Source organism: Rhea americana, unplaced genomic scaffold (assembly GCF_003343005.1).
Source record: "Rhea americana isolate MKP2758 unplaced genomic scaffold, rheAme1 scaffold_9, whole genome shotgun sequence".
Classification (NCBI taxonomy): Eukaryota; Metazoa; Chordata; class Aves; order Rheiformes; family Rheidae; genus Rhea; species Rhea americana.
Window position 1 is genome coordinate 4,631,085 of NW_028187088.1, and position 10,519 is coordinate 4,641,603.

The 10,519-nt window shown below is 42.5% G+C and overlaps 1 protein-coding gene across 1 annotated transcript in view; it reads right to left on the reverse strand.

Moving 5' to 3' along the window:
* PTPRO (protein tyrosine phosphatase receptor type O) overlaps positions 1-7,678 on the reverse strand; it is a 155,781-nt gene extending 148,103 nt beyond the window's left edge. Inside the window, exon 1 of the mRNA XM_085324046.1 lies at positions 7,571-7,678. Coding sequence (XP_085180172.1) covers positions 7,571-7,642 — 72 coding nt within the window. The 5' untranslated portion in view covers positions 7,643-7,678. The remainder of the gene's footprint in view (positions 1-7,570) is intronic.
* Positions 7,679-10,519: the final 2,841 nt, after the last annotated feature.

Sequence of the window (10,519 nt, forward strand, 5' to 3'; positions counted from 1 at the left end):
GTGACTTATTTCTGTTTGGAAGGTATAGCGCCCCTTGGAGAATACCAGCAACCAGTATATATGATATATTTCTGTTTGGAAGGTATAGCGCCCCTTGGAGAATACCAGCAACCAGTATATATGATATGATTTCTAGATAATGTAGAGCATCCTAATTTTGATGTGTCTATCTTACAGACTTCAGGCAAAATCTAAAGGTATTTTGCATTCAGAACAAAGCTAGGCAGAGGAGTACTAAGCAAACAATAAATAAGTTAATTTCATTACTGTTAGTATTTTCCCAAAGTACTGAAAAGGCAGACTTAAGAAAAATGAACATTTGCTAATTAGAATTATTGGAAAAAATTCATGGAAAGAATGCTCTCTACTATCCTTCCCTATCACATTTTAAAAGGACTTTTACTTTCAGTTTATTTTTTCTTACTTGAGTTTAAATTTTCTTCACTGCAAATGGAATGGGAAAATGGACTCTTCCTCCTGGTCTGATATGTCAACAAGCAATAAAGATTTTCCGTACTAAGATGACTTCCATACGAACAAAGAGGAAATGATCCTGAATAGCTGCTGGGTTGGTAACATGCAGGTGCCAAGAAGCAGGTTACATACAGCTAAGGAGATAACTGGGACAGTCTGTTGTCTGCACTGGGGCCTCCACTCAGCCTTGAAGAGCAGTCACTTCTGAGCTGATCCTGGAGGTGTGTCGCATCCAGAAGTAAATTACTGGAAACTCTTGAAATTCAGGGAGGTCCTGATTTGACTAACAACGACCAGGACCTACCTCTTTTATTCCGAAGGCTTGTCCTTCTTATAATGTCATCAGAAGTCAACGTAACTAAATCAGGGACCCGCAGTTTTACAGAGCACAGGACAGCTACAGCAGTTCAAATCCTCCTGCTATTACTAAAAGACCCACGTCTCAAAACCCTGAAGAGCACTGAGGCCTAATCACTTCAAAGTCACAGCTGTTAGATTAGTAGGTAATGTTATCTGTTTTTCCCCTCAAAGTATTTAAAAGAGGGCTTCATTTATTTATTTCCTCCAAGAGCTTAGTATCTACCAAACAACTACATTGTGTGCTGTTGTCTTCCCTCGCCTTGTACCCTTCACTACTGCAACAACTCACTGCCTACCTCCGTGCCTTGCTTCCCTTTGCTCTRGCACACTGTGTTGCAGCACAGGTGAATGCCCCCTGCCACACACATCCTCACCTCCCTTTTCCCCATCTTTTGCCCCAAGACTAAACGTCCACCCTTTCTCCTACTGAAACTCCATTCAATTGCTCTCAAGTGCTCAGTCTCGGTTTAAATATCCCACTCTGACCTTCCCACCCCCCTACATTATATTTTCTACCTTGTCACAGCACCTATCCGGCTTATGTTTTTCTCATCTCCATGCCATCACCTCAAGATCAGCATGCTGAAAGCTGAGTGTACTAATTCCCTTAAAAACGTCTCCTGCTTGCTCTCTTTCCTGTTACTATCAGCTGTGTCACTAACTTTCCTATCACTCATGTTTACTGTAAAGTATTTCTACTCTAAATACATGCATCTAACTGAATAGAAAATGCAGGAATAACTGTAGTAATATGAGCAGAGCACATACCGCTTTTCCTCTGGTACAATATGCTATCTTTATGGTGAGCCAAACGTGATGCTTATCATTTTATTTCTGGAACTCCTTCATTTAAAAGCCACTGTAATTTCCCAGCATAAGAATGAAGGAGTTCCAGAAATAAAACACTGCACATCGCACTCAGCTTACCATAAAGATAGCACACTTCTTTATGATTTGTTCCCTTCACGGGCTGTATTAATTCAAGATCAAACACAGTGCTATGAAAAACAAGGTAACCTTTCTGTTTCAAGTATATGTCATTCCCTATTCATCTTTTATACATTGCTTATGAGGCAACTTTACGAATTGCTGTATTTCTTTCAAAAAGACTTTTCTGTTTTCAAATATATATTGATAGAGAATTAATAGAAAAGTTAGAAGAGCTTTTGTGTGCAGAACATACTTAACAAACCATTCTCTTCATATTCTTTTTGCCCTAAATCATCACGTTTTCTGGAATCTAAGAGCCTCCAATGGCAAAGACAAAATATCCAACCAAGTTCTGCCTCCCATAGTGACTTGGCTGAACACTTCAAAGGAAGGCACACAGCATCCAGGATTGCACCTACTTCTTTAAGATTAATAATTAACCTCACTTAACGCTCCTAATTTTTTGTTCTGCAATGGCAAAACTCTTAAAGAAAATATGAGAGCTGTGATCCAGTAAAAGATGATGCTCAGAGATTTGCCTAGACTGGTGGCAATTCACTGAGTTCAGATAAATCTCAGGTGAGACTGTAATCTAAATTTCTTGAATCCCATTGTATGCTCTTGCAACCAGAATCCCACTGTACTGGAAATTTTCTCCTGAAGAACTCCTCCAGCAGACAACYAACCTACATTTGGAAACAGAAGACTGGACAGGAATGGAAAGGCACCACAATTCCTTTTTACCACCATGTATTTGCTCGTGTGCCATGAGGTTGCTTTCCCAGATGAATGCCCAATTCTTCCTCAGTCTTCCAATATTTACTGAAGTTTTTCATCCCAAAGCAGTAGACTCCCACATACTAAACTCTCTACACAGAATTTCATTTTAATAAATTTTAACATTTATCACTGCTGGGKTTTTTTTCTTTACATTGCAACCAGTTACATTCTGCTGTGAAACTGGAATATTTAAAACCTGAATAATCAAAATGTAATCACTAATCTACTATAGTATAAGAGCATTTAGGATGATAAAGATAGTATACACTTCTCCAGTATAAGAAACAAATAACTATGAAAGAATATTTAAGAACATTAACTATGAGAGTTTTAAATTTTTCAGCAAAAGTTTCAGTTTTCAAAGCTTTTGGGGTTTTTTTTAACGCTTATGGTCCTGACCCATATTTCTAAGTAGTAAGGACTCTTCTCCAGAACTCAGACCATTTAGTAAAATGACTCCCAAGATGTATTTAGACAGGATGTTTTTTTCAGCTTAACATTTTTTCTGAAGCTCTACAAGAGCTTTTAATGGTCTGACTAGATTGTTCGATATGACAACACCAAAACTACAGAGATTAACTGAACTTGTGAAGCCCAATTAACACATCGACAATAAGCCCTTTAAAGAATGGCCACAGGATCACCACAAGCAAGTCCTTATTCATCATGATTACTGTCTTAACCCAAATGAGGGATTACCCTGCAATGTGGCTTTTGACTGACGTGATACAACCTAGAAATTGCCTCACTGACCTCATGCAGTTTGAGTTGGGGCTCATAACCCTGCTGGGATGAAAGATCACTTTTTTTTTTTTTTTTTTTTTTTTTGACAGACCACTACCAGCACAATGAAATCAGGAAGTTACCAAAGAGCAACAGCACACTCATTCTACTGGCAGAGGGCTACAGGGTCTCTCAAGTGCCTAGAGTATCTCAGCCAAAATAGGAGCTGGCAACCAAGCACCCTCTTCCTCAGCTCTGCCCTCTAAAGTCACCCTGGTCTAGAAATGATCTACAGAAATAATGAAATGAGACAGAACATGACTTTGTGGAAGTTTTGTGCTAAGGCTGGCTATCCACAAAAAAAGGAAGTCCAGAATGTCTTGTCACGGTAGCTCCTGAGTCCATCTCATCATAACAAAATTGTACATTAGCTTTGCTGACCAAACTGAGCAGATAGTTATTTACTTTGACATTGGTAGGAAAAGGTCATGATGAAGAAATGGACTCCTTTTCTCAGTAAGAGCTTCAGTGGGGTTCTCTCAGATGTATAAGAGATGCTAAAAGGACTCTATCCCAAAATTCTGTTAGAGTATCCATTTCTTTTCTGGCCAGGAAGAAACAGTGGTGAAGCACTGGGACTCCCAGTCATGAAATCAGTCTCTTTTAGAAAGCGCTCCTCTAGAGAAGTAGTCAGTGCCCTGACAGTACAACTTTTGCTTCAGATTATTAATGGTAGATGCAGACATTCTTGAAAAATATACATATAGAACATATTTCCCTTCTTGGATAAGGCTGCATTGAGTAAAGTCTTACAGTACCTAGATTTCTTTGAATTTAGACTTGACTCCATAAACTGATATCCATGTAACAATGGACATCTACCCTAATATTAGACAAAACAGTCATCCTGGGTAGTAAAAATCAGAGGGTATTTCTGATTTACATTCAGAGCCAGATGAATATATAAAGGTCTGTTATACAAAGACCTCAATCTCCCCTTTGGGAGAGAAAAAGGGAGGGGAGGTTGATATTTGTAGACAATCTTCCTGAAGAGTGTCATCCCTTCTATTCAGGAAGGGATCACATGGATCTGCTGAGACAACCAGTTTTCTCATTGTTTTCCCATTAGGGCTGTTGGTCAGATCTTTCTGGAGGTGTAGCAGATTATAAAATAAAACTGTCTTAGCATTATTCCATCCAATAAATTCCATCCAAAAATGCCAATGGTTTGGCATTTTTAAGATACTTCTGTCACCCACTTAATTCTACCTTGTCCTACAGAAATAATACAGCAGTGAAAAATAAAATCACCCAGGCACAGATGCTATTACCAGCTATTATCCAGAACATAACWTAACTGGTTGAAGCTCAGTGTAGACATGACTAAAGGAAGGTTTCTGGATTGCAGCTGGAAAAGACAGTGAAGATAATGTCAGTCCCTTGAACAAGGAAGCTTTTAGCTAAGAGCGGTTACCTGTGTTGTTAGGGAACCTTGCTGCTGTACAATGACCATACAGCACCAGTGACAGCATTAGTCTTTTCCTGTATTTATGTAGCTGAAGTAGTTATTCCTTTCAGATGCAATCACTCTTATCCATGCTTTTGTCACACCAAAATGAGACAACTACAAAGCAAGCTACTAAGGACTGTGCCTTCCAGTCATCCAGAAACTGAAACAGGGGAGAACGCAGAGCCATTACAAAAGGCAATATATTAAGTCAGTAAAAGACTCCTACAGCAGGATGGTTGGAAGCTTTTCCCTAAAGCAAGACACAACCCCACTCTTCTCCGATGTACAGTAAATTTCATATTAATCTCCGAGCTCACACACAATGCTTTTCTTCTGCTGTTTTCTAAACAAGCCATCACATAAGAAAACTACCAAAGAAAAAGATAGATACAGGTTCAAGTTCACATTGCTATATTTCCAGATAAATATACGATACTGCCTTGGAACACAGAATGGCATTTACATCTCACTGTGAACAAAGGAACTAAATATCACTATCTCATAGGCAACAATATCAGGCATATAACATGCACTGGGCAACATCGTTGTTTGATCTCCCTTTGCCACTAACTATGTCAGCAACCACAATGCGGAAGCTGGAACTATTGCTCTATACCACAAAATAAAACTGGAAGGGAAAAGAAGAGCACATGTTGAACAGTTTTATCACTGTGCAAAGTCTGCTGATGGCTTTACAAATTGCCAGATGGGTATCAAGGCCACATTGAGCAGTTACAGCTTAGCAAGAGACATCTGGGCTGCTCATGCYGAAACAGCAAGCATGCAGACACCAGTTTTGCCCTTCTTCAGAATCATCTATTCAATGCAGCAGTTTTCTCAATGAGATTAACTTCCAGGTTAAACATCAGTTTAATAACGTGAGGCTGGAAAACGTTAGTATTTCTAAAGAAGCAGTAGAAAYCAGTAGAAGCAGTCTGTCTTCAGCAAGTTACCATCTCTCTACAAAATTAAGGAAATGCCTTGTTTACAATTAATTTTCATTGTAAACTACTCTGTGAATTTCAGGCTYGTGAAAATGGATTTATCTTAACAACCTGAAACAAGCACTGCTCTTGCTTCCCCAACTTCTTTTCTGCAACTGTATGTCTGCTTCAAGCTTCCTCAAAATCTCAGTTCTCCTCTTATCGCAGTGTCTAATGATCACGTACAAGATAATTGATGACAGTAGATTTGCTATCCAACTGAAATMATAATCTCAGTGACACATAGCATTACAAATGCATCTCAGACTTGAGCTACAGCCTAGCCTTCTCCTCCACTACAAAATTCTAGTATTCATCACTACTTTTCTTCAGCTTGCTTTGTTATTCCAGGTCTGRGCTGTCTTGAGTGACAGACCAAAGTATATGTTTGAGTTTTATCTGGCACAGAAGTGATGGTTATTTTCTACTAGAATAAAAACCTAAGGCCATGKCTGCCTTCAAACCTGTACCAGATTTTTTGAGATTTATTCTGCTACTATTTTACAGATTAAAACTATTTATTCCCTTTCTTGTTTTGCCAATAATCTCTGTCACAGTAATGCTGATGAAAAATAAAATCATATTTTTTGAAAGAAATGTGGATTCTGAAATAATATTAACTCTATGAAATAACAATTCTACRGGATTAAAACATCTAGTTAAAACTATGTGTGCACTTACTATACAAGGGACTAAGCTAGAAATAAAATCAACTGCAGATCTTTCAGCTTTCTGCTGAGCTATAATGTCCAGTCTTACCTTTTTAAAAGACAAAAAGCAGACAAAAAAAAAAATCCAACTCATCAAATTCCACAGAACAAAATTTTGTCTGTATATTAACATTTTAACTTGCATAAATGTATGTTTCAGCAGTTATGAAAATGAGACAGCTGACAGTTGACTACTATATGTGAACAGATGCTAAGAAAGCTTCCCTTTAAATAGTTCTGTCAATGCAATGTCAATTTTAGAAGTGACATCGCTGACATTCTAGGACACGATCCTGCAAACTCCTATTTACCCAGGGAGTCTTGCTGATTGCCGCAGAACATCGACATTTATAGGCACTGAAGAGTCAAGTCCTTAGCTGTGGTGCTCTCTAACACTAACAAACACACAACAAAGTTTTAGCAGTGCAGAATGCTATGCTTTAGGTCAAGGAATGATCTTTATAGTCAGTGGTATTGGCCTAGATGGTATGTATGTTTTCCTTTAGAAAAGTTATGTGRGGCATATTAAACATGCCTGCAAAACCATTAAAGGATCAAAAGCGTAAAGATAATAATAATAATAAWAAAAAWGCCGTGTGAATCCAAGCTTGCAGCGTTAAGCAGAACTTTGAAAAATTAACCTGTCAAAGAAGACAGGCTGAAGCCCCAGCGTCGCCCGGCGCTGGTCAGAAAGTGATGCTCGCTTCCGCAGCGGCAGAACAGACGTGGTCCCCCCCGCGCCTCCCCGCGCCCGCCGCCCCCTTCTTTGTTAGCTGCGTTTTCATCGGGGGAACAACGCACGACGGGCAAGGGGGCTCGGGGGAGCTACGGCAGGGCCGGGCGGCCGCAGGGGGCTGCGGCCCCCTCGTCCCTCCGCCCGYCCGTCCGTCCGTCCGTCCGCGCATCTGCTGGAAGGGCCCATAAGGGGAGGAAAAGCAGCGGCCGGCAGCACAAAGCGGGGAAAGCCGGCGGCCCCGGGGTGAGGGGGGTCCTCCCCGGCGCCCCTGCCCCCGCTCCGGCCCGAGGCGCCCCTGGACCCCCTGCCCTCCCCGGCGCTGCCCCATCCCCGGGCCTGCCCCGCGGGGCGGCGCCGGCCTTACCTTCAGCAGCACAAAGAGCCAGAGGAGGCAGGAGCGGGGCCCCGCGGCTCCCCGCCGCCGGTGGCCGGGCATCGGGGGCGGCGGCGGCCGCGGGGCGGCGGCGGGCGGGGTGGGGTGGGATGAGGGGGGTTTCTCCTCGCTGCCCCCCGCCTCTCGCTCGGCTCCGAGCCGTGCCCGGCAATGGCGAGGCGCGGCAGGCTCAGACGGCCGGCGGCGGCGGCGCCGACCTCCCCGCCGCGCGGCGCATCCTGCCGCCCCCCGCCTCTTTTATTTGGGATTTGCGGCCGGGAGGAGGAGGAGGAGGAGGAGGAGGAGGAGGCAGCAGCAGGGGAGGGGGCGGCGGCAGCGGCAGGGGGTGTCTCCACCCCCGGGAGTTTTGGCGATCGCGCGGCTCCCGGCGAAGCAGAGCCGCTCGCCCGCGCCAGGAGCGGGGTCTCGGCGGCCGGGGGAGGGCGGCGGAGCCCCGGCCGCCTCCCTCCCAGCCTCCCTCCGTCGGTCCCCGGCGGAGGGCCCGCAGGGGCTGGGAGCGGGGAGCCGCCGCCCCTCGCTCCCCTCCTCTGCCCCGGCGCGTCCCGCCCCTCCGGCGCTCCCTCCTCCGCCGGCAGCTCCTCTCGCCGGGCGGCAAAGCAAGGCGAAATGCATCCTTCCCCACCCCTAAATCTCATCTTTTCCTGCCCCTATGCCCATTAACAAGGGGGACGAGTGCCCGCTGACAAAAACCGACYCTGCCGTCGCTGCGCAGAGAGGAGCAGCCCGTGTCTCAGTACCTGCACCACTGCCTCCAGCAGCAGACAGTAAATGTCTTGAAAACAACTCCGACTTCCTTAGGGCTGTTCACAGGAGGTAAAATAAACCGTGCGGATAAGGCTTCAGAAGGTCAAGGAATAGGTCTAAGCCCGCAAGGGGTTGAGAAGCAAGAGCTCAGTGGGTTCCCCATGATACCCGGTGATCACGAGGGTACATGGAGAAAGCCGAGGCCAGGTCCCTCCTGTAATTTGTTGGTCAAGGTCCTTTTAAAACACAAGGATGGACAAGAGCTATTTCTCTTTCTAGGTGTCACCTTAATCTGATCTCTCCAGGAAAAAAAAAAAAAAAAAAAACTTTATCATTAAAAATGTCTTTCTTAAAGCATTAGCCTACATCAGCATCCAGCTTATCACTCTGATTACTCTAACACTCCCACCGATATAAATCAGGGCGCATCTTCAGTGAGGCTATCAGAGCTATAACCAGTATGAGTGTGAGCAAAATAGGGTCACAGATGTAACAAAGCTGTGTCAAGAGCATTATACTTCAGACCAGTTTTGGATAGAGGTGTGGCTCCATTRTTTCAGCTAATGATTCACCATATCACTTTTCCTTAAAAAGCAGAAATACTAGCTGAATGAAAACATTTTCAGGGTTCATTTTCCAATTTTCTGAGTCAGTTCAGCAAGATGTGAATTATTACATTCTTGTAGGAATGCCCTTAAAACTGATTGGTTACAAATTTGTCTTCTTGCAGTGATACTAAATAAGATGATAATGAATGTAGGTTTATAGCTCTGTCTGGCTTATATGTGGCATATTTTTGATTTTCATGTAATTTAGGTCTTGAGTCAACCAAAGCTTGATTTCAAGTGGCTAAAGCCAGAGAGGATCTGTTTATTTTCCACTGAAATGGGCCCTTGAGCACTGATTTGCCACACTTGATGAGGATTAACCCAGAAATGAAGGAGAAATTCAGATCCTGGGTAGATACTGGCACAAAGCCCAAATTCACATCTTCAGAAGGAAAATGATATTCCCACCTTCATTTATAAGAAGCTAGGGACAAAAAAGACCTACTCGGTGCTACCAGTGAAGGACATAGGCTCCTCTTGGGTACCTATCACCAACGTTATCCAAAACTGGTTTGCAAGTTAACTGTCATCAAGTTTTCTTTCACCACACAAATTCTGGGTGAGAAGAGTGGCTACCTGAAAATTGAAGCAGGGAATATCTTTAGGAAGGTAAGACTTTTCATCAATAACTGAGCATTGTGAATTGAATTTTAGGCAAAGAACTTTTTGTTTACTAAATAAATTAAATTATAATAACCACTGATATTTAAAGATTGTACCATGTTCTCCAATGTAGAGCACCCACCACATTTCATTCACCCATAGAAAACATTCAGATGTTAAAATGAAGATGACAGAAAAGTATTAAAAATGAAGAAACGTAAACTGGAAGACTTTTATATAAAATTATAGTAGTATTTGAGGTTTCGGAACAACAAACACTGTCTGAATCAAAAAGTTAAAGTGAATGGGGACTGAAAGAAGTGAGAARTATTTCTAGAATGAAGCTTTAGGTAAAGGACTGAGATACTAAAAACACCCAGGTATGGCTGTTCCAATAAAGAAAAATGCTGCTGACAGAACACAAACATTACACCTTTTCTAAATTATGGGGGCACAAAGGAACCCAACCTTTAAAAAAAGATGCTGATTCTTTCAAAGATTCTGGTTGTGTTGCTGATGGAACTGAATCCTTCATAAAACAGAAAAAAAAGGAAAGCTTGAAGTATTTTCTTGCGACTAAGATCGAGTTTGTGTTAGACACAGGCAGCACATAGTCCCTGCCAAGGAAAGCTTACACACAGAGTAGAGAAAGGAGGTATATAACACGTGAGCAAAGCCAGCAAGCAAAGATTGGCAATGCTTGCGAGGTTGGCTCCAGGCTTTTCCGGTAGATGAAACCTGGAAAGTTACCCAAACCATTTTTTTTAGAAGTGCGAAAAGGTAGGATCTGATTTGCAGGAGAGAGAAAAAAAATCTTTTTGGAATGGAAACTGTGAAAAGTAATCACACATAGAAAAGGAACAATGAAAAGAAGAGTGAGCTTTTTTTTTTAAGCATCTAAACAATAAAAATGACAAGGCTATTTTATTAATAGAACAATAGAGCTTCAAAAATAATGAGTGTG